The 23,544-nt window shown below is 56.8% G+C and overlaps 1 protein-coding gene across 1 annotated transcript in view; it reads right to left on the bottom strand.

Annotated features, from left to right (window-relative positions):
• Nucleotides 1–23,094, bottom strand: part of KIF21B (kinesin family member 21B) — a 28,129-nt gene extending 5,035 nt beyond the window's left edge. Inside the window, exons 1-28 of the mRNA XM_054395789.1 lie at nt 22,961–23,094; nt 22,143–22,365; nt 21,640–21,822; nt 14,813–14,962; nt 14,472–14,606; nt 13,944–14,111; nt 13,325–13,440; nt 12,564–12,759; nt 12,029–12,218; nt 11,853–11,916; nt 11,180–11,401; nt 10,827–10,908; nt 10,241–10,358; nt 9,738–9,929; nt 8,957–9,156; nt 8,680–8,787; nt 8,234–8,302; nt 7,643–7,872; nt 7,145–7,292; nt 6,862–7,056; nt 6,044–6,145; nt 4,663–4,828; nt 4,350–4,410; nt 3,978–4,035; nt 3,271–3,476; nt 2,685–2,759; nt 2,424–2,537; nt 1,748–1,786 (exon numbers count right to left, since the gene is read on the bottom strand). Coding sequence (XP_054251764.1) covers nt 1,748–1,786; nt 2,424–2,537; nt 2,685–2,759; nt 3,271–3,476; nt 3,978–4,035; nt 4,350–4,410; nt 4,663–4,828; nt 6,044–6,145; nt 6,862–7,056; nt 7,145–7,292; nt 7,643–7,872; nt 8,234–8,302; nt 8,680–8,787; nt 8,957–9,156; nt 9,738–9,929; nt 10,241–10,358; nt 10,827–10,908; nt 11,180–11,401; nt 11,853–11,916; nt 12,029–12,218; nt 12,564–12,759; nt 13,325–13,440; nt 13,944–14,111; nt 14,472–14,606; nt 14,813–14,962; nt 21,640–21,822; nt 22,143–22,365; nt 22,961–23,094 — 3,944 coding nt within the window. The remainder of the gene's footprint in view (nt 1–1,747; nt 1,787–2,423; nt 2,538–2,684; nt 2,760–3,270; nt 3,477–3,977; nt 4,036–4,349; nt 4,411–4,662; nt 4,829–6,043; nt 6,146–6,861; nt 7,057–7,144; nt 7,293–7,642; nt 7,873–8,233; nt 8,303–8,679; nt 8,788–8,956; nt 9,157–9,737; nt 9,930–10,240; nt 10,359–10,826; nt 10,909–11,179; nt 11,402–11,852; nt 11,917–12,028; nt 12,219–12,563; nt 12,760–13,324; nt 13,441–13,943; nt 14,112–14,471; nt 14,607–14,812; nt 14,963–21,639; nt 21,823–22,142; nt 22,366–22,960) is intronic.
• Between the last annotated feature and the right edge of the window lie 450 nt (nt 23,095–23,544).

Below are 23,544 nucleotides of genomic sequence, written 5' to 3'. Positions count from 1 at the left end.
ATGGTGGAGTGTGCATGGAAAGGCACAGCCCCGGGGGCAGGGCAGAGCAAGAGCTGCCTCACCCCCAATATCTTCCACCAACTGGCAGTGCAATGAGACCCTCCATCTGCACTTGGCATGTCCGTGGGTCTCACTGGAAACCCTGAGCAGCCCCCCAGGAGCATCCGTTGCACAGTGCCTCTGCCCCAGCAAGACTGAGAAAGGGAGGGCTGCCCAGGGACCTCTGCTGTCCTGCTGAACCTCTCATGCCTGGCCAGCACAGACCCAAGAAGCCAGCAGCCACAGCTTTTTGGTCCTCAGCTCAGTTGGGGACAAACTGCACATCCTCCATCCTGAAGCTCTGCTGGGATAAATGCTTCAGGGTACAAATATCCAGTACCCCAACTCCTTGGAGGCTGCGGGCCTGTGGCTGGTGACATTTGGAGACAGGGTCTCACTCCTCTACTTAAGGCCCCCACAAGAGACAGAAGCAGTGTTGGCACCCAGCACCCCTGGCTCTGGAAGCCCTGCACCAACTGCTGCCTCTGTGCAGGGGAAGCCACGTCCCTGCCAAACCTTCCTCCAAGGACATCTGCTCCTGTCCCTCTGCACACAGCATCCTGTCCCCTCTAACAGTGCTCAGGGTGCAGAGGACCAGCAGCCCTATCCTTCCTGATCCCAGTGTGCATGGCCAGCAACAGCTCTGCCAGCTGGCACCCCCAAAGCAGAGGCTCCCTGAGGCCACAGGGCCCTGGGCTGTGCCTCTTCTGTGTTCTCTTCTTGCAAGCAGTGCAACTGCAGCACAGGGCTGGAGAAGGGCAGGCCAGGAGCCAGTTAAGATCAGCATCAGTCATGAGGGCAAACACGTTAATTTGGGGTTGGGAATCACATGCATGTGATCTTTCTCTCTCAGTTGGCACCTGCACTTACAAACTCCAACTGCCCCAGCCTTTGTACCAGTCTCAGGTGACACTGAATCAGTCCCAGGTGACACTGAAGCTAAGTGGCAATCCTGGCTGCCCAGGGCCAGGTGTTGTTAATGGACTTTGCTTTGCTGTCTGACTGCAAACGGGCCAAGGTGACACAGCAGACTCCTCTGGTGCTATCTCCCAAGTTGCCTGGGCACCTGTGGCAGTTCAAGGTGTGGGCAACATGCGAGGACAGGCTGATGTTCCTAAAGGATGGAGGAAAGGTGGCCTTCATGCTGGGAAACTTACACAGGCTGGAGGTGCAGTAGGACAAGCCCCAGGTTAAGCTTTGCACCACCATCTGACTTGGTTTCTTTGGCAGAGATCGACCTTCCCACAGCCAGGCACTAGGGCAGCACAGACAGGTGTGGGGAGCACCTGGAGGCAGATACTGCCTGGAAGATGCTTGCAAGGAAGCCATGCTGGGAGTGCCCAGGGCTTCACCAACATCACACTGGCCTGCTGGAGAGCTGGGGAATGGGATGGGGCAGGGTAGTGTCATGCTAGCAAGAACCCACCAGAGATGAGGGGAACATGCTGCCACCTCAAACCAGCCAGAGCCTAGAGGTGAGCCCAGGGCCATGTTTCCAGGGGCCAGGCAGAGCAGGAAGGGTTTGAACTCACGCCCGAGGGGACAGCGTCAGACACTGGAGGGGGCATGCAAGAGGGGACAGCACACACAAGCTGGGAGAGCAGCAAGGTGCAGGTGGAGCATGCAGGGGCTATGGACAGCAGGCTTGTGAGACAGAGAGAAGGAGGAGGAGAGGAGGAAGGAATAATAAATAGAAAGTTGTCTATACCTCAGCACCTCCGAGACAGAGGAATCGCTGTCATCAGACCTAGGGGCAGAAAATTAGGATTATGGGAGAGAAAACCCAGACTAGAAGAGGCAGCAAAGGAGTCAGAGGTGGAGGACTGTTATTGCATCCAAGCCAGTGTAGGACAGAGAGAAGGAGGAGAGAAGGAGAAAGAGAAGCACATGTGGAGAACCAGAGGAGAGAGCAGAGGAGCAGGAGCAGAAGTGAGGAACAGGAGCAGGTCTCCATGAGGGAACGTCAGCACTGCCAGCAATGCTCTGACCTACCCAGCCTGCTGCAGGGGGAGGCTGCAGCAGCATCTGTGGGTTGGTGCCAGTCTGCCAGCTTCCTGCCAGCCCACATCCCACCTCACCCCATCCTGCTCCACAGACCTTTCCAGTGCTCCAAGTCTGCCACCACCCTGTTTCCAAGCAGGACTCATCCAGAGGCCAGGATTGTGAGCTCCTGCTAGAAGCCAGTTCAGAGGGGTGCACACAGCAGGACAGGCCAAGGGTGCAGCATGACCCTTGCATAGCTCCCTCACGGAGAGCAGCAGAGGGTGAAAATGGTGGCAGGAGGCTGTCTGGAACTGCCCTGGGTCCTGTGCTCCTACACCTCATCACAGGTCCTGCTATGTGCCGTTTGCCCCTCCCCCAGCCTCCTTCCCCCCAGGACTTACTTGTCCAAGGCAGAGCCCTGGCTCTGGTTGCTGGTGAGCCGAGAGAAGACATTGCGGTCGTTGCGGGGCCGGGTGGGTGGGGAGGAGGGAGGTGTGAACCCAACGTCTGGAGGCCTGAGCCAAGGAGAATGAGAGGGACACATGATCTAGGAACTGTTCACCTGGCAGCAGCCTGGCACACCCAGGCCCAGCCAAAGCTGCTCCAGCCAGCATCTCTCCCCACTTGTCTGGGCCACCCAGCCTCTCCCTGCCCAGGCTTACCTGGGAGGCTGCCCACGGTCGTAGGATTTCCTCCTGGTCAGAGGAGAAGTGTCCGAGCCACGAGACTGCCTGGGGCTGAGGCAAGGGGAACAGAGCAGTGAGCACCTGGCCCCACCACCCTGCTGAACAGCTCTGTCCTTCTCCAGCAGAGCAAATGGAGCTGCCCTGAGGCATACTCCTGAGATGAGAGTATGCCTCAAGTCACCTCATGAGTGCAAAGCCCTTGGCAACCCAAGAAGCCTTCAAGAAGGCTGTAAACCCCCAGCAGGGGGTTGGAGACCCTCACATGTCCCTTTATTTTCCCTCCTCCTGGAGTACCCTTCTTTATCTGCAGAGGACATCAACGTACTCCCAGATACTCTCCAAGTCCCTCTGGAGAAATCTACCACTGTTTGCTGTCGACAAGCCTGGACAGAAGCAGGAAGGGGCTCACCCTCATTGCTCTCCAACTCCAGGGCAAAGTTTTGCACTCATTGGCCCATGCCTCCATGAACCTCCCTGTGCCCAGGGCCCCATCACCCTGAACCTCCCAATGCCCAGAGCCCCATGTCCCCAAAGCTCCCAGAGCCCCACCCCCCATGCTCACAAGGTGCTCCCCCGCGTGGGCAGGCTGATGGTCCGTGACACCTTCTCCTTGTAATAGGGATCTCGGATGGAGAAGCTGATCCCATCCTCTTTGATCTCCATGAGGGATGCCAAGGACTTGGTGATGTTCTTGGTGGAGACGTCCAGTGTGGGTCCTAGACACTCAGCTGACACTGCCTTCATCTGCCCTGAGAGCTTGGGCTCTCCCTAGAGCAAGGCAAAGGGCTCAGGCACAGGCAGCACAGGGGCAGGACAGTGGCAGCAGCCAGAGAGCTGTGGGGTGGAAGAGTTCATGGCCTCTGACCACAGGAGGTTGAGTTCTCCTGCATCATGCTTGCATGGCCACCACACTGCTGGCTCTCCATACTCAAGGCAAAGGTGACAGCCTGTACAGAACAGCAGCTGCTTTCCTCCAGCTTTGCCCACAATGGATGCAGCCCTGCACAAGGGACCTCCTTGGTGTCTACCGGAAGCTGGAGGGTGTTGGCTGCTGTCGTGGATGCTTCCCAAGCCTCTGCTGCTTCAGAGGAACATAGCAGGTGGCCTTGGTTCCCCTCTGCCTAGAGCTGACCCCACCCAGAGAGCAGCCACACTTCCTTAGACCAAGGCTGGCTCTCCAAGGGTCAGAGTAGACAGCAGAGGCCTAGTGCATTGCACAGCAACACCTCCCTGCATCCCCCCTCCCCTCCCTGTGAAGGACGAACTAACCTTGAACTTGAAGTCATCCTGGCTGGCTGAGCCCTTCATGGTGAAAGACTGGGAGATGCTGCAAGGAGAAGGGAGCAAAGATGGATCTTCAGTGCCAGACTCCTTTCAGAGAGCCAATTGTCACCAGCCCACCAGACACCCTTGCTCCCCAGCACTCTTTCTGCAAGTGATGACAGAGTCTTCACTCCCTGCTGCTGTCTAAGAGACATCTCTGCTGCCCTCCCCAAGGGTTGGGAACCACAGGAAACCTGAGGTGCAGCTTTCTTCATCCACATCCACCTGCAAGATCCCACGGGTGGCACCAGACATTCTGTACTGCTCATGGCTTCCCCTGCCACCACGAGGTCAGGCAGAGCCAGGCTGGGTGCTCACCTCCCATCTGAAGCCAGGCTGAACTCTGAGACCTCCTCATCTGTGCTGGTGTAGCCATTCTCTGCAGGAGGGAGACAGCACATCAGCAGTGCAAAGGGGACCCCATTGTGACAGGCCCCATTTGTACTGCACAGGGGCAAGTCCAGGCAGCTGGCAGGGGGTACCTGCTCCTCATCCCCATTGTGTGGTGGAGAGAGCACACAGACCCTTCCCACCACCCTCAGGGCAGCTCTGGACGCCCTAGTCCAAACCATGGCACCTCCAGGTTTTTCAGAAGGGGGGAGCATCAGTGGGCAACTCTCCTGGGTCCCACCTTGCTGGACGTTGTGGATCAGGGCCTGCAGCTCAGGGTGGGACTCAGCCTTCTCACGCAGGGCATCCAGCAGGGCATGGTTCTGTGAGGAGCTGCTGGCATCTGTCTGCCGCAGCCGCCCCTCCAGCAGGCGGATCTGGGCCTCCTTCTGTGCCACCTGCAGCCCCTGCAGAGGTGTTAGAGATTTAGGACTATGGTGTCCTGTCATAAGTAAAAGTTTTCCAGAGTATTCCAAGAGTACCAGGGGAACTGGATGGTCCCCAGGAGGGTTGGACGTAAGAGGATGGAGCCAGGCTCTGCTCGGTGATGCCCAATGCCAGTGCATCACAAGGGGCAATGGTGGAAGCTGAGGCATAGGAAGTTCCATGGAAACAGGAGGGAAAATATTTTCACTGTGAGGGTGACAGAACACTGGAACAGGCTGACCAGAGGGGTTGTGGATTCTCCTTTTCTGGAGATATTCAAGACCTGCTTAGATGTGTTCCTGTGTGATCTGCTCTATGTGATCCTGCTCTGGCAGGGGGCTTGGACTGGATGAACTTTGGAGGTCCCTTCCAGCCCCTGGCATGCTGTGATTCTGGGATTTTTGGCATATTTTTATCCCATCCCATCCTCCTGCAGATCTCTATATAATAATCAGCACATCAGCTTGTTCTCTCTCTTTGCTCTTTACTCTCCTGTGTTTTCCTCTTGCTTGCTCACACCTTCCCCTCTCCCACTTAACTTTCTTTGGGTTTGCTGTGTGGGAGGTAAGGCCTAGAGTGGCAGGGACAGAGAGAGAGAGAGATCTTAGCTGCAGCGATGCAGCCTTCAGACTTGGTCCAGGGGCGGGAATTGGGCTACCGTCAGGTTATATCTCTATCTCTGTCTCTATCTCTATCTCTGTCTCTGTCTCTGTCTCTGTCTCTGTCTCTGTCTCTGTCTCTACCTCTACCTCTGTCTCTGTCTCTGTCTCTGTCTCTGTCTGTCTCTGTCTCTGTCTCTGTCTCTATCTCTATCTCTATCTCTACCTCTACCTCTATCTCTATCTCTATCTCTGTATCATCTATATCATCTATATCTGTACCTATATCTATATCTGTATCTGTCTATATATCTGTATCATCTATATAATTTATATTTACATCTATTACCTTTTGTATTTAGTCTACGTTTGTAAATATTATTTTCATTTAACTTCCAACTTCTGTTTCAGTGTTGTTATTTATTCCTTTGGGGTAAATCCCAAATTCTGTCTGGTGCAATACCAGTACAGGAGGAATGGCCACATTCGGCCTCAGGTGGGATCCTTGGGTCCCCACAACAGTTCCCCACTCTGGCACCATGCTCCTCTCCCCAGCTGTGAAAAACCCTCTCATGCATCTGCATCTTGATGTGGCACCTTGTCGATGGAGGCCTTCAGGAAGTTGTCCAGCAGGAGACGGGCTTCAGCCAAGGAGCAGGAGCTGATCACCACCGAGGTGTCCGTGGAGTCCAGCTCCTCCTGAAACACGGAGGGATGGGTGTTGGATGCATCAGGGGATGCAGCTGTTGGAAGTGGGGTGGGCAAAACAGTACTTCCACCACCCTGCCAGCACTGTCCAGTCCCAGGCTGGGTCTCCTCAGCCTGCCCAAGTGGCTGCTGGGGAGATCTGGCCATGGAGGCAGCCAACACAACTTGAGGGGCTTCTGTGTTGCTACAAAAGTCCTAATGCTAACACTTAAGCAGAGACTAACCTGCAGACACCAGCCTCACCCTCACAGCACACCTTAACAAACAGTTCTCTTGTGCCCCACCAAGCTAGGTGACAGCTGGTGACCAGCAGGGACAGCACACAGCCTCTGGCCACCAGAGGGGAGCTGGAACTGCACAGCATCTCTGTGCGTGCCCAGCACCAAAACTGGACACAAAGCTTCCCAAGTTTCCACTGGACAAAACCCAGTCCCCAGCACATGAAACTCTCATGGGGACCACTAGGCCCAGAGGATGGGGGCTCTGCAGCTCCTCTATAATCCCAGAGTGATGGGGCACAGGGCACCAGCAGCCTGTCTACGGGCTTGCAAGGACCTCGCTGCACTCCACAAGTAACCCCTAATGAGCAGTGACTGTGTGGGTGCAGCCCCATCAAGCCTGTGACATGGCTCAGAGGATGCCTAGCCTGGCTATGCCCAGGGATGCCCTTGCCTCCCAGGGATGCTGGGACCAGCCCATCCACTCACCTTGGTCTCCTCAATCTGCATGATGGTGGCCTGGCAGTCAGAAATGCTGTCATTGATGTAGTCGATGTTGGCCCCCAGCACCTCGATCTCCTCGTTCAACTCCTGCATCCCCTTCTGCTCCATGGGGCTCTCTGCCTGCAGTTTCGCCCTCTTGTCCAGCAGCGCTTCCTGCAGCAGTGCCAGCTCCTCGCGTTTCTGGGGGGAAAGGGAAGGGACATTAGCACTGTCAGCACAGCTGCCCCTGCCCTGCACACCGCACCTGGCCCTCGGCCCCCATGGGCACCTTGATGAGTCGCTCCATGTCAGCCTCCAGGTTGACAATGGTCATCCTCTGCATGACGATGTCGAAGATGCGTCGCTCCAGTGACTGCCACTTCAGCCTGGCAGCTTTGTTGAAAGTCTGGCTTGTCCCCTTCTTGGGGAACTTCTTCCTACAGCCAGAGGGGAGAAGAGGCACCTGGGTGACTAGCCACACCAGGATTCCTGGATTCTGGCAGATCAGGAAAAGAAGCATCTGCATCCTTTATTCATTGCCCAACTTTTCTGTCACCCCCTAGCACAGACAGGGACAGCAGATGGGCCCAGCAGGGTTTGTGCCATGGCACTTCGTGTTCATGGAAGACCAACACTGGGCTTAAGTGACAGTCACTCGCTGCCAGCACAACTTGTCTCTGGGCAGCGGTGTAACATGGGCCACACATATCAGCAGAAGCTGCCCTTCAATTGCTGCCACAAAGCCCAGGGCTCAGCATGGCAGCCCTGGGATGTGTCACACCCGCACCTGGTGGGTCGAGCTCCATTGGCAGAGGGTGAAGGCTCTCCCAGGAAGTTGTTGATCTTCCTGTTCCACTGGCGCACGATGCTGGACACAGAGCGAGTGCCGGACTCGGGCTCGGAGGAGGTGGTGCTGGCAGAGACCTCAGCACCCGAGTCCAGCATGGCTGCCTTCTGGCTGCTCCTGCCCACGGCCCGCTCTGACATGGGCTTGGCCAGGCGGCGCAGCGCTGACACCTGCCCGGAGCAGGGGGGAAGAGGGGTCAAACAGGTGTCCCCAGATGTCACCTTCACCCTCAGGGCCCCACAGGACCAAGAGCAGCAGGTCTGGGGACCCAGAGTCCCAGGAGGCTGTTTGTGGGTTTCCCTTCTCCCTTGTAGCACTTCCCCTGGGGCTGGGTTCAGCTGCCCTGGGAGATGGCAATGCCTCTGTTCTCTGCAGCCATCTCCTGCCTGCTTACTGAGCCACACAAATCCTCCCACCCTGGTACAAGACCTGACACTGTCTGGAGGATGGGGGGGGTGTCTCAGATTCAAGCACTGGGGCCAGGACCCCCATGGGCGCTGGGGCCATTGTGGAGGCAAACCCCCTCCTCACCTCTTGGGTTTTCCTCCGCAGCACTATTTCCTGCTGTCGCTTCTGAGACTCCAGAGCCCGGATCTGAAACTGCAGGAGAGCAACTGACCTTCGAGGGGCTGCCCAGGCACCCCAGCCTGCCACCACCAAAGCCTGGGGCATTTACTGTGGCATAAACAGTCTCACTTCTGATTTTAACAGCAATCAGGTTTCCAACTCCTAATGGCACATTGCCCCTGAGCATGGCAGGGAGCTCACGGCATCTGCCCCAACCACAGCAGGAGCTGTGGGAAGCCCTTGGGAACCCTTCAGCCCTGCTCTGCCTGGGCTGTGTGGCCCCTGGTGAGGCCATGGGTGCAGCAGGGCCGCAGGCATCACTGACTGAGCTCCATGGAGTGCCAGAGCAGGACAGATGTCTGCTCCCAGTTCCCTGCTGCACAGAGATGCCCAGGTCCTGCTGCTCTCACCTCCTGCCTCCGCTGCTCCTTCCTGAGCTGGGCGATCTCCCGGTTCCGCTTGGTCTCTGCTAGCCGCCTGCGCTGCTGCTCCTCCCGCATCTGCTTCATCAGTGCCACCTGGCATGGAATGGTGCCAGCTGTCAGTGCAGGCACCGGTCCGTCCCAGGGCACCCACCCACGAGGCAGGCAGAGGTCCTGCCCTTGGCACGGGGCGTGGAAAACGTCAGTTCTGAGCAGGGAAGCAGAGCTGGGATGGGAATGCCTCCCACCCTGGCCTATCCTGTACCTTGGCCTTCTTCATCTCGGCCACCTCCGCCTGCAGCTTCCTCAGCTCTCGCTCGTAGCGAGACTGGTTCTTGAGCAGCCGGGCATGTTCCTTCTGGGCTGCCTGCAGCTTCTGCAGGTCCCTGTTCATCTCCTTCAGCCGCTTCTCGTAGTCCGCTTTGATCTTGTTGGCTTTCTCCTCCGTGTAGCACTCCATGGTGCCTGAGGGAGCAAAGAGAGGGCTTGCAGTGGCCACACACTGGGCTCCTTCTGCTCCTACACATCCTGCCTAGAGGCACCAGGCACTGCCCAATCCCCACCTCACTGGACTCTTCCCTCACCCCTCTGTTCTGGGTGAGGTCTGTCTGTGGGCACCCACTGGAAGCGATGGGTTAAAGCTCAGTGTAGGATGGGGACAGTGGGTGACAGTGCAGTCACTGGGCTGAGAGGAGCTACAGAGCTAGGCTGATCCTGCTCTGCTGAGCCTATAGATCAGCTACACCACGAGGTCTTTGGGGTCTTCATGTGCCCCTCAGCTCCCATTTGCCCAAGTGGTTCCCCATCTCATGTGGTGCTCAAGGACAGAAGAGGCTTTGCCTTGCCAACCTTTCCAGCTGACTAATCCTGCTCCCACAGCAAGACAAGCAAGGTCCTGGGATCCCAGGGACTCAACCAAGGCAGAAGGATGGCAAAGCTCTACCAGGGCCAGCACTGCATGCAGGGGCTCAGAGTCAGCTGGGCAGGAGCAAGGGCTGGGGCCTGACACTGCAGGGATGGGACCCCACAGGCAAGGCTGTTCTCACTGAGGTTCTGTAGGACACGGTCCCGCTCCAGCTGTGTGTCCCGAATCTTGTTCTGCAGCAGGATCAGCTTCTCCTCATACTGATGTTTGAGGGTCTGCAGGCGCCGCTGGCTGTTCTCCAGCTCATCAATCAGCTTCTGCTTGATCTCGATCTCGCAAGTCAGATCCGCCAGGTCCACCTGGAAATTGACAGCTGGGGGCCAATGGAGGACAGTCAGGCTGGGGAGGGATGGGAGAAGCACAGCTCCCATGGCCCCACTGAGCCACAGCACAAAGAGAGGGCAACAGGAACTGATGGGAGCCCACACAGCTGGGGAGCAGCTGCATCCCAGAGAGCACTGCAGACTCTCTGCAGCAAGCCTGGTGCTTTGACAAGCCCCCAGAGGAGATGTGGCCAAAGTGTCCCAGCAGGCTGCCCCCTTCCCAGGACCAGAGCTCAGTGTCATGAGATGCCAGAAAATGCACACCCATAACCTGGGCTCCATGCATGGCTCCACACTTTACCTTTCTCCTCTGCATCTGAGTCTGAGTCCACCAGGCTCTCTTCACTGCCTGAGTCCTCATCTTCATCATCATGCCCATCCTCTTCCTCACAGCCACTCTCATCCTGTTCCTCATCCTCCTCCTAAGACAAGAATCCCTAACTTCAACCTGCAGTGCAGCCTTCTCTCTGCAGCTTTTCCTTCTTCCAAGCCTGAGCTCAACCCGCAGCAATGGGCTGCAGCCTCCCACACAGGATAGCCAGGGGCTGCAGCACCATTTCTGGGCCTCTGGTGTACACTGCTGAGAGGAGCAGGTCTGTGCCCCATCCATCCTTGCATCCATCCCCTTCAAGATAACTAACACTGCATCACACAACCCTCCTTCACCTTTGCTTATTGAAACCAAGCCAAAAAAATGTGAGCTCCTTGCTCCACAGCAGGGTTGGCTGGGGAGCATCCAGCTCCCCCCTGCTCCAGCATAGAGTCCTCAGGTCCACGACCCTTCTGGCCTGCTTGCAGGGCCAGGCTGGGCTTGGTCCCTCTCCCACGTGAGGCAATGGCAGTGCTCTCCACACCCAAACACCTGTGTGAGTCTGAAGCCTGCTCACCTCCTCTGCCTCGTTCTCATCAGTCTCCTCCTCATTGTCCTGCTGCAGTTTCTGTCGTTTCTTAAACGCTTCTTTCTCAGGGCTGGGGGAGAGCAGAGGGGTGCTGATGAGTCCCAGCATGAAGGAGCCTGAGGATGGGACATGCTCCCCCTGTCTCCTGCTTTTCGACCTTCAGGGAAAAGTCTCTGGGATCACAGAGACCAAGTGCAGGGCAGCACCAGGAGGAAAATGCAGGTCCTGGGCTCTGTCTCAGTGCCCAGGCTATAGCAAGACACCTGACCCCACACAGACAGACAGACAGGGACAGACCTCCAGCCTCCTCTTTCCCACCCCCGCACAGCATCTGCCTTCACCTTTTCCTCTGCTGCCTTCTCTCCTTCTTTTTCAGGCGCTCCAGGTCCTGCTTGGCACGCCGGAGGACGTCGGAGGCCTCGGTGTCCAGTGCTGCAGGGCTGCACAGGCCAGGCAGGGCTGGTGCCGGGGACAGTCCCAGGGGGTAGGGCGGCCGGGCAGAGACCCGCGAGAGGCTGCGGCGCAGGGACTCGTTCATGGACTCGCTCTCCAGGAGCTTGGTTCTAGGGAGTGGGGACAGGATGTGGTCAGAGGGGACACCGCTGCCCTGAGAGGAGGGGATCCTGCCTGGTTTTGAGACAGTATGAGCCAGGGAGAGAGTCACCACAAAGCCATCCCCGTTTGTGGTCCAAAGAGCAGGATGCTGCAAGGCAGGGTCCCAGGACTACACAAGATACTGGGATGGACCCAGCTTTAGGTGTCCAGTCCTTTAGAGACACCAGGCACTCCCACCAGGGTTTCCCCCTCCTTCAGTGGCCCCACAAGGGATAACAATGGCCAAAGTACTGCCTGGCACCAAAGCTGGGACCCCTACAGCCCCAGCGTAGGCAGCTGTTGCTCCACCAAGGCTTAGGACTCCCCCAGTGATGCTGGAGGCACAGAGATATAAGCCACACCTGGGAACCCACTGGCTTGGGGTCCCAGGTGACTCCCTAGCCCCCATGCCTAGCTCACCTCAGCTCCTCAATCTCCCGGATATAGTTCTGGATGAGGGTGCCAATGGCCTCATTGCCATCACCTGGTGGAGCAGAGGCAGAGACAGATCAAAGTGAGCCATGGGCTGTGCCACAGCGCCTGCCCCAGCTACCCTGGCTGGGCTGACCCCCGTGCCATGCGCTGCCCAGCCTCACCTGCCTTGGCCAGCATCAAGTTGGCCTCCTGGCTCATGAGTTGTGTGACCCTGCTGTTGATGGCATCGATGGCCTCCTGCATGGCCTTGAGGCGCATGCGCAGGGCACTGTTCTCCTTCTGCAGCAGAGCATTCTCACGGAACAGGTCACTGTACCCCTCTGAGCCGTCCTCCGCTATCACCCGCTTGCCCTGAAGGCACAGAAGGACAGCTGGCATGCCTGAGGACAGATCTAGCCACAGGCCTGGCAGAGGCAAATCTAAGGACCAGGAGGGCCTCAGCGCAACAGGCAGAGGGTGAGAGATGCTTCAAGGCTTCTATCTGCCTTAGCACCCACAAGAGACTTGCCCAGGTGCTGTCTGGGGCAGGGCAGGACCTGACCTTTATCTCTTAAGCCTTCTGACCTCTGCTAGCAACAGAGGCAGAGGATGGTAGGCAGGAGGGCCCTGCTCTGCTAAACCTGTCCCACTTCAAACACGAGCAGGGAGGCTCTCTGCTACCTCCAGCCCACCTCTGAAGGCTGCTTGGGCACTCACCGCCTTGTACTCCATCAGCTCCATCTGCAGCCGAGCAATCTCTGCCCGCAGGGCACTGATCTGCTGGCTTGTCTTGTCCTGGTTCACCACCACCTTGTTCTTGATGTTCCTTGCCCGGTTGGCATACTTGAGTGTGTTCAGGGTCTCCATGAAGTCACGGTCCGACGGGCTCACACAGGCAATCATGATGGTTTGGCTGGGGGAGGTGAAGGTCACAGTGAAAAGACAGCTTCCCCCACCCTGCACCAGCTTGGCACCTGGGACCCAGCACAGGCCACCTGCCACACATCCTAGGCCCTTCTGCATTTTATAAGCAAGGCACAGATTTGGGTCAGTCCCTCCCGGAGCAAGAGCACCTGCAAGTCCCCACAAATACCACCTCACAGCACTGAGCAGAGTCAACCTCCACCAACCAGCCCACACCTGCCAGCATGGCTGGGCTAGAATGGACTCTTCAGAGAGTATTCCTTGAGCAGGCAGGGACTTAATCCTGTGCCAGGCAGCACTACCTGCCAAGTCCCAGGTCTGCAAGGATTCCAGAGTGCTTGGCATCAGCTGATTGCACCAAACCTGGCTAATTGCTGCTGGGACTTAGGAGGAGCCAAGGTCTTTACATCTGCAAAGTCATGCACTGACTGCCAGCACGCATTTGAGCCCTGGAATAGCTTCTACATGGCTCCATAGAGCCTTGGCCATATTTGCAGGGGGACAGTCCCTACAGTCCTTTCCCAGGTCCTGGCCCCAGCCTGGGACCCCCTTACCTGTTGCCCCCAAGGGAATCCTGCAGCAGGCGAGTGAGCTTGGAGTCACGGTAGGGCACATGGACAACTTTCTTGCTCTGGTCTCCAAGGGCACTGATGACATTCCCCAGGGCCAGCTACCAACACAAAAGAAAGCACCCCCCAAAATCCAGCCCCTGCTGAGAATTCAGCTGTCACACAGCCAGCATGAGGGGTCTGGGACTTTAGGGTGCTGTGGCACATGTCTGAGGTGTAAGAAAGAGGTGGCACGGGGCTTCCCTTGCCAGTCTCAGCCTTCACCCTCCCTCTCTGGTCTGTGCCTCTCTTCCACATGCACTGAGGAGCATCATTGAGCCTTGGTGTTTCTTTTAGCAAACCTCAACCTCTTGGGGACTTGTGCCCTGTGCCCAGCTGAACCCCATAGTCCTGCCTTCAGCAGCAAAGCTGTGCTCTCACTACTCGTATTTTGGATTGTTCATATTTCTGCCTACCGTGCCAGGTAGCACAGACTCCAGCAGAGACAGCAGCAACCCAATAGCCCAGAGAAACTTCAAGCAGAACCCAAAGGTGCTGCAAGCTCCCCCCCAGGCAGGCCCTGCCTCCACCCTCCCATTGCACAGCAGTGTTACCAAGGTCATACCAGCCCACAGTTGATGGAGATGCCCTCCTTGGCTCTCTCGCCGGTGGCACCTGTTCGCTTCAGCCTCTCTGAGCCAGCCAGGTCTACAAAGTGAAACTTGGCTGTGAGGGTCTCATACTCCGTGGTGGTCTGGGCTCCATCCAGGGGGCCGGGCACCTCCTCGTTCACCTGCAGCCAGGCACAGAAGGAGACAGTCAGCACCAGGGACCCAGAGTGGGCAGGAGCTCCCTTGGCTGCATCCAAGCATTCACTCTCTGCATCCCTCAAGGATGGGGGAGAGGATCCCAACAACAGCTTGTTCTTGGCCATCCCTTGGGCCAGACAATCCCTGCCTTGGCTGGGGCTGCTCCAGGGCAGAGCTCAGCTCCCAGTGAATGCTACCAGTGGCTATGACTGGAAAGAAGACAGACAAAACCCTGCCTCTCTTTGCAAGACTTCAGCTGCTCTCCCCTTCCCAAGAGCTCCCAGCACACTGCCTGGGTATCAGAGGCAGGTACAGCAGAGCCAGGAGGCAGGAGCTCATCTCACCAGCTCTGGGCGGGGGCACACTCTCATCTGGCACAGGTGAATGGTGAAAATGGCATGGGACCGGGAGCTCTGCACGTTCATCTGGGTGCTGGCGGTGGTGCGGGAAAGAGCTCCCTGCTTCAGGCACTGGATCAGCTGCAGGCACACAGGGCAGGGAAGAGTGAAACTGTCAGCATCCTTCTGGGGAGCCAGGGCAGCATCCTGCTGCAGCCTGGCATGCACACCAACCTGTCCTTGCTCTTCCCATCCCCAGGGACATCTCCCCCTCGCCTAGCATACAGCTGGTTTGGCAGGCACCCAGCTGCCATCCCTGCTCCACTTCTGCTCCATGCCTTACCCACCTCATCCTGCGAGCTGATGAGGCGGGAGGTGACCCCTGTGGTGTAGATGCTCCCACTGGCATCCTCATGGATTTTGATGTTGGATTTGCGGTGGCGCGCGTCAGGGTCGCGGGCGCTGTCAAACAGGTCCAGGATCTCCTCGTTGTAGAGCTGAGGAGGGCAAAAGCAGCTGCAGGGTCAGTAGCAGTAAGCAGGAGGCTGCTAGAGCCCAGCAGCATGGGACTGACTGGAGCTGTCCCCTGCCATGCTGCAGGCCAGGAGGCCAGGGCCACGTGTGTGTTCCAGCAAGGCCCCCAGGAGGGCTGCTGTGCAGGCAAGGGCAGGAGAGGATGCTCAGGAGCATGCCTGCAGGCAGCAGATGAGGCAGAGGCAAGCCCTGCCCTGCCCTGCATTCACAGGGACCCAGCCAGGCCAGGACATCCGGAAGGGATGAGGTCTGGGCACACATGTGCCTAGCTGTCCTGTGAAGAGCTGAGCTGCAGTCTGGGTTCGTTCCAGCTGCCCAGCCCTGTCCTGTCCGTAGTCCACACAGGCAGATGTGCAGGAACTAGGGACTTTCAGAGTCCTGTCCCTAGAGCCTGAGCAGACACCTGGGAGCTATGCATCATTTTGGTCTTCCCTGCTTACTCCCAGTCTCTCCTATCACAGCTCCCTGAGCTCACGTCTGTTGGGTGGAAAAGGAACAAGGGGGAGCCAGGGAGTGATGGACAAGCGGGGAAGACCCTGAGGTCTCAGAGCTGACAGAGGATGCCCCCATCCATATCTTGACCTTCTGTCACCCTGGGCCAGAGGGACACCCTTGTCTGCTTGCCCTCCTGTCCACCACTCAAGCGTCCTATCTCCCCGTCCTACCCCTATGCCCCAGTGCAGGGAACAGGGTCACCTGAAGACAACAGGCTGCAGGCCAGCAGAGGGGCTGAGGCTAAGCCAGCCCTTGCCACCCGAGGTGTAAGCAGGATCCCCAAGGCTTTAAAACCCACTGCCAGCTCCAGCAGTCACAGGACAGGGATCAGGAGGGTCACACACCCTGTATTAGTGCCTGGATAGGGAGCTAGTACCCAGGATAGGGAGCTGGTACCCAGGGTCTGATGCAGCCACGTGCTCACACTGGCACAGGAGAGCCATTGTTGCCACAAACCCTCCCTGAGCTGGTTGGACAGGGGTGGCTCTTGGTGCAGTGGCACAAGAGTTCCTAGTCTGAAGTTTTCAGTGCAAGGGCAGCCGCGGGAAAGCCTTGGTAACCGCCAGCTGAGCTTGCTTTAACTCGAATTGCTTTAGGGGTTTCCTGGGTTTGCTTTGGACTTTCTGAGGGTGGAAGGACCCCAAAGGGACAAGCAGGACCGGTGGGGGCTGTCCTCCAGTGCGCCTGCTCGGGAAGTGACGTCGCTGGGTGGGTGTTGCCCGGGAACCGCGCGGAATTTAAGCACCAATTAGCGCGAGACCACCATGTCAGCGCGAGGGCAGCCGCGGGAACGCTCATGTGCTCCAGGGAACACTCGTGTGCTCCCGGGAATGCGGTGAGTAGCGCCTGAGGGATAAAAAAAAAAAAAAAAAAAAAAAGGCCCAGTTCCTCGGAGGAAGTGAGCCATGGTTATGACTCGGTCTCAGGCTGTAAAACTGTGGGTATCCAAACAGAGCCCACACACAAGCATGCAAGCGTTCAGGCAACCAACTGCAATGAGTGTTGGAGCCTGGCACGAGAGGTCGAGGGTGGCAGAGCCAATGCCTCCATTAGGTGTGAGCAGATCAATGATCTGCTTAACCTAGTGGCTGAGCTGAAGGGACTAAGGACCATAAGGGAATGAGAAAGGGAGTTAGATGTGTGGTACTGCAGACCCCATTAGCAGAGGGAAGTGACACAAGAAGCAGCAGGGAATGGATACAGGTGCCTGTCAGAAGGGGTGAGGTAAACCCCTTCCAGCCCCCCTCACCTCCTCAGTTGCCCTTGCACAACAGATATGGGGCACTAGAGGTTGAGGGTGAGGTGATCCTGGAAACAAAAGCAACACCATCTGGGGGGTCGACTAAAGCAAATCAGTCCTCCCTTGCATCAGAGCTTGTACACAAAAGAAAAAGAGGAGGGTAATTGTGATTGGTGATTCCCTTCTGAAAGGAACAGAGGGCCCCAGATGTCGGCCGGACCCTTTCCACAGGGGAGTCTGCTGCCTCCCTGGAGCCCGGGTCAGGGATGTTACCAGAAGGCTGCCCAACGTAGTACAGACCTCTGATTACTATCCCTTGCTAGTTATGCAGGTGGGAAGTGATGAGGTCAATACCAGAAGTCTTAAATCAATAAAAAGGGACTTCAAGGCACTGGAAAAAGTAGTAGAGGGATCAGGGGCACAGGTATACCCTTTATAACCTTAGTTGCAGGCATGAATGCTGAAAGGAACAGGAAAACATTCCTGATTAATAAGTGGCGAAGAGGCTGTTGTCACCAACAAAATTTTGGATTCTTTGATCTTGGGGAACTCTATATGGTCCCAGGATGCTAGCAACAGATGGGGTACACCTGTTGCAGAGGGGGAGAAAGATCTTGGCACACAAGCTGGCAGGGCTTGTACAAAGGGCTTTAAACTAGGCTTGAAGGGGGAGGGGAGTGAGCACAACAGTGCTAGAGATGAACCAAAGGAGGCTGAGGGTGGTAAGCCACAGACAGGGGCAAAAGCAGCAGCCCAGCTGAAGTGCGTGTACACTAATGCACGCAGCATGGGTAACAAACAAGAGAATCTGGAAGTCTTGGTACAGGAGGAAAACTGTGATGTTGTTGCCATCACAGAAATGTGGTGGGATGACGCTCACAACTGGAGTGCTGTAATCAAGGGCTATAGACTCTTCAGGAGAGACAGGAGAGGGAGAAGGGATGGAGGAGTGGCCCTGTATATTAGGGAGACTATGGACATCATGGAGGTTGAGACTAAGGATGATCAGGTTGAGTCCCTATGGGTAAGAATTAGGGGGAAGTCCAACAAGTCTGACATCCTGGTTGGAGTCTGTTATAGACCACCTCATCAGGAAGAAGAGGTTGATTTAATTTTCTTCAAGCAGCTGGAGGCTGCCTCAAGATCACTTCCCCTTGTTCTTGTGGGTGACTTTAACCTGCCAGACATCTGCTGGAAATTGAACACTGCAGAGAAGAGGCAGTCTAAAAGGTTCCTGGAGTGTATGGAGGATAGCTTCTTATTCCAGCTGTTAGGTGAACCTACCAGGGGTTCAGCCCTGCTCAACTTGCTGTTTACAAATAGAGAAGGGCTGGTGGGAGATGTGGTGGTGGGAGGCTGCCTGGGGTCCAGGCACCACGAAATAATTGAGTTTTCAATATATGTTGAAACCAGGAGAGGCAGCACCAAAACCTCCACCATGGACTTCCGAAGGGCAGACATTGGCTTATTCAAGGCACTAACTCGGAAAGTTCCTTGGGAAACAGCCCTTAAAAACAAAGGGGTCCAGGAAGGCTGGACTTACTTCAAGAAAGAACTCCTGAGGGCACAGGAACAGGCTGTGCCCATGTGCCGGAAGAGGAGCCGACGAGGGAGACAACCGGACTGGATGAGCAAGGAGCTTCTAAAGGAATTAAGGGAAAAAAAGAGAGTGTATCACCTTTGGAAAAAAGGGGAGGTATCTCAGGATGAGTTTAAGGACATTGCTAAGTCTTGTAGGAAAAAAATTAGAGAGGCAAAAGCCCATTCAGAACTTAGACTGGCCACGGCCGTAAAGGAGAATAAAAAATATTTCTACAAATATATTAATGGCAAAAGAAGAGGCAAGGACAACCTCCACTCCTTATTGGATGAGGAGGGGAATATAGTAACAAAAGATGAGGATAAGGCAGAGGTACTTAACACCTTCTTTGCTTCAGTCTTCAATAGTGGGACAGGCTGTCTGCAGGACAACCGGCCTCCTGAACTGGCAGATGGAGTTGGGGACCAGTATAGTCCCCCTGTAATCCGGGAGGAAGCAGTCAGGGACCTGCTGAGCCACTTGGATCCTCACAAGTCCATGGGACCTGATGGGATCCATCCTAGGGTGCTGAGAGAGCTGGCAGGTGAGCTGGCCAAGCCACTCTCCATCATTTATCAGCAGTCCTGGCTCACTGGAGAGGTCTCTGATGACTGGAGGCTGGGCAAGGTGATGCCCATCCACAAAAAGGGCCTGAAAGAGGAACCAGGAAATTCCAGACCTGTCAGCCTGACCTCGGTGCCAGGCAAGGTTATGGAACAGGTCATCCTGAGTACAATCACACAGAACCTGCAAGATGGTCAGGGGATCAGGCCCAGCCAGCACGGATTCAGGAGGGGCAGGTCCTGCCTGACCAACCCGATCTGCTTTTATGATCAGGTTACCATCTGGTGAATGCAGGGCAGGCTGTGGATGTAGTCTGCCTGGACTTCAGCAAAGCCTTTGACACTGTCTGCCACAAGAAGCTCCTGGCAAAGCTGGCAGCTCGTGGTTTGGACAGATTCACTCTGAAATGGGTCAAGAACTGGCTGGAGGGCCGGGCCCAGAGAGTGGTGGTAAACGGTGCCACATCCAGTTGGCGGCCAGGCACTGGTGGTGTCCCCCAGGGATCAGTGCTGGGCCCCATCCTGTTCAATATCTTTATTGATGATATGTATGAAGGAATTGAGTCCATCATCAGTAAGTCTGCAGATGACACCAAGTTAGGAGCAGGAGTTGAGCTGTTGGAGGGTAGAAGGGCCCTGCAGAGGGACCTGGACAGGCTGGATGGGTGGGCAGAGGCCAATGGGATGAGATTGAACAAGGCTAAGTGCAGGGTTCTACACTTTGGCCACAACAACCCCAAGCAGCACTACAGGCTGGGGACAGAGTGGCTGAGAGCAGCCAGGCAGAGAGGGACCTGGGGGTGCTGGTAAGTAGGCTGGACATGAGCCAGCAGTGTGCCCAGGTGGCCAGGGGAGCCAATGGCATCCTGGCCTGGATCAGCAATAGTGTGGCCAGCAGGACAAGGGAGGTTACTCTTCCCCTGTACTCAGCACTGGTCAGGCCACACCTTGAGTCCTGTGTCCAGTTCTGGGCTCCTCAGTTCAAGAGAGATGTTGAGGTACTGGAACGTGTCCAGAGAAGGGCGACGAAGCTGGGGAGGGGTCTGGAGCACAAACCCTGTGAGGAGAGGATGAGGGAGCTGGGGGTGTTCAGCCTGGAGAAGAGGAGGCTCAGGGGAGACCTCATTGCTGTCTACAACTACCTGAAGGGAGGTTGTAGCCAGGTGGGGGTTGGGCTCTTCTCCCAGGCACCCAGCAGCAGAAGGAGGGGACAGAGTCTCAAGTTGTGCCAGGGGAGGTCTAGGCTGGGTGTTAGGAGGAAGCTCTTCACAGGACAAACATCTCTGAGGCTATTCTGAAAGCCAAACCCATCAGGAGTCAGAGGTGGTGACAAGACAGAACAGCTACAGGTAGTCTCCATGGCAGGTGGTGTGACCCCATGCAAGGTCACTGCTCTATGACTGTCCCCAGGTGCCTCTGGGGTTGCACTGGACCTCCTTGTCTGCAGAAATGCTTCCTAGGATGGGCTGGGACAGAGGCAGAGCAGGCATCCCCTCCCCAGTGTTCATCCCTCATGTGTTCCAAACCCTGCTAATGGGTCACTGCTCCTTGGGGCAGCATTGGCTCATCCCATCTGAGTGGGGAGCAGAGGAAACTACAGCTGGGCAGTAGAGGATCTTCTAGAGGACAGATACAGGGGACTGGGAGGGAAGGTAAAGTGTGACATAGGGTGAGTGGGGACAAATCTGGCTGAAGGTCAGTATCCAATCCTATAGCCCAGGGAAGGCAGGACCATGTCCCAGCCCCAAAAGGGTCAGGGGACTCTCCAGGGAGAAGAATGTCTGACAGGGTTCATCCCCCAGAAGGACTTCAGAACAGACAGGAAATTGTCCTCCAGTCCCCAGCCCACAGGTCCCCCAGAGTGCAGCCCACAAGGCCAAGGATGCACGGGAAGGTAGCCAGGAGCTGGGACAGGCCAAGTGGTAGGGAGAAGAGGATGTGGCTGGACACAACAGCTGACTGGCAAGGACTTCTCTGCTAGGCAGGTTAGCCCCCTCCAGGCTAGCAGGTACTGCTTATGACACTGCTTCCCTTTCTCCCTGGTGTGATGGCCACCAAAGCCACATATTAGCAAGATCAGAGCATGAGGCCTCTCTTTCTGCCTGGCTCCTCCAGGCTGTATCCCAGCTTGGGACGCCAACCCAGATGAAGTTCAGGAGCTCAGCTTAGCCACCAAGGCCTTAAATCAGTGTCCATGTGGAACTTCTCTGCACTTTCACCCCAGGACCACTCCCTAGGGAAACTGCTGCAGACACACAAGAGACAAACTGCTCCGGGAAAGAAGCAGTTAACAGAAGAGGCTTTTGAAGCTGAGAGGCCAAAGCAGAGGCGGAGGGGATGCAATGTAGCATTCTCAAGGTCAAAGATGCAGCAAAGGACATGGGAAATAACGAAGCTCTTCCTCACAGCCCCACAGAATGGTAGCTCTGTCTCTCCTTGTTTCCCTGGGAACACTGCTCCAGACCCAGGGCAGCAGGTATGCCTCTCTCCTTGACCTCAACCAGGAACAAGCAAGCCCAGAGCCCCCTCAGTTTGCAGGAGACCAAGGCATAAGCCCCCTCCCCATGAGGGGGGCTCCCTGCAACCAAGAAAGTGCCACCGCAGTTTGTGGCCATCATGAGGTCAACAACATTCAGGAGTTTTGAGTCTCCTCTGCCCTAGCACACATCTCTGGCTACACACAGTTGAGGAGCAGCCAGGTGATGGGGAGCTCAGCAAAGCACAGTACAGGGCCACAGTGTCACCCTAATGGCTGTCACTCACCTCCAGGAACTGGGCACTGACTTTGAACTCGGGTGCTGCCAGGCCCTGGCTCTGTGCCACCCGCTTGCGCTCCTCAATGCCGCTGAAGAGGTGGCCAATGGCCCGTGGGATGATGCCCTGCTCATCTTCAGAGATGTTCACGTCAAAGCCAGTACCCATGGTGTAGGTCTTTCCTGCACCAGTCTGCAAAGAGGCAGTGAGGGAGAAGCTGGCTGGACCCTTCCAGGCTCAGCTTTGCACACCACAACCCACACCTCACCCTGCCACCCTAAGCTCCCCAAAATGCCTCTGCTGAGCTCCTCTGATCCCCAACACCACCCCAGCTCCCATGCCTCCCTCCCAGCCCTGTCTCCCTCTCCTCCCACCCAAAGCCCAAGGACAACTCTGCCCCTCCACACCCAGGACCTCTGTCCGAGGGGCATCAAACCATCACAAGCACCCTCAGCACCCGGTGCTGCACAGGAACCCAGTGCCCATGCCCAAGGAGCAGGCAGAACATGTACCTGGCCGTATGCCAGCACAGTGGCATTGTAGCCCTCGAAGCAGCCTTCAATGAGTTTGCCCACACATGTTGTATAGATCTGCTCCTGCCATGTGTCCAGGTCAAAGACAAAGTCGTAGGTGAAGGCCTTGTCCTTCCCCAGCAGTACCTGGGGCTCGCCAGGTGTCACTGAGGTGCAGATGTGACATCCTTCTATCTTCTCTTTGGGCAGCTGAGGACGGATCCTGCAGGAAGAGAAGCAGGCTGAGGGCAGGCTCAGGTCTCACTGCAGCCCTGGGAGACACAAGCCTGGTCCTGAGGATGTGTGGCCCATGCTGGAGCCACGGCTGCTGTGGGCAGGGGACTGGCAGCACCTCTGCCTGCAGTGTGGAGCAAACAAGGCAGGGGATGCTCCAGCTCCAGCACCAGTGACAACCCTGACCTGAGTCAGGCTGAGAAAAGAGTGATGCCACCAGCTAGCTCTGTAAGTGACAGGCAGGGATGGGTGCCATGGCACAGGCAGGCCTAGCAATGACATGCAGTTGCACTTCAAACTGCCCTTGCACCAAGAGCTGAACCCCCCCCAAAAGGGCTCAGCCAGCCTCCCCATGCCCGAGCTGGCTCGGTCCCCGAATGCCCCTGCCGGGCGCCGAGCTCTGGGCTGCACGCAGACACCAATCAATACATCGAAGCAGCCCTGGTGGGGACTGCCAGGGGACAGGCAGCTGCAGGGACGTGCTGCAGCCAGACACGCTCAGCAGCAAGATCCCTGTGCAGTTCCAAAGGCCTGGAATGCCAAGACACAAGGAGACAGCCTAGACTCAAAGCAACCCTCGAAACCAAACCACCGCGCAGGCTGCAGCTGTCCTCAGCCGTGACAAGGCGGAGGGAAGGAAGAGGACAGGCAAGGCTGCGCTGGGCTCCCGGAAACACCAGCCGGGAAATCTCGGAAGCGAACGGCTGGCGCCCAGCATGGCTCTGCTCCCCCGCTGCTACCGGCAGAGGCTTCAGTCGTGGGTGCCAGTGGAGGTGCCAGGTGTGGCAAGCTCGCTGGTGCCAGGGTACTCGGAGAAAAAGGAGCGGGGAGCCAGGCGCCGCGGCAAGGAGCTGTCAGTAGAGCCGCTGCCCGCACACCTGCCCTCCCCGGGCTCTTCAAGCAGCTGTTAAATTAATTCTCCCCAGGACGAGCGCAGGCTCCCAGCGCAGCGGCCGCAGCAGACGCTTTGCGGGTTGCGGCTCTGCCCCAGCCAGCAGCCCCGGGCAGAACCAAATAAAGCCTGGGAAAGCCCAAAGTGCCCCAGCCTGGGAGGCCAGGGCGGGAGGCAGTGCCAGCAGCCGGCTCAGCCTGAGCAACAGCCGTGTGGGAACAGCGCTGCATGTCCCTGAGCTCCTTTGGCTTAGCAGCCACAACAGACAGCAGCTTC

Source organism: Indicator indicator, chromosome 35 (genome assembly GCF_027791375.1).
Source record: "Indicator indicator isolate 239-I01 chromosome 35, UM_Iind_1.1, whole genome shotgun sequence".
Taxonomy (NCBI): Eukaryota; Metazoa; Chordata; class Aves; order Piciformes; family Indicatoridae; genus Indicator; species Indicator indicator.
This window is presented reverse-complemented; position numbering and strand designations above follow the sequence as displayed.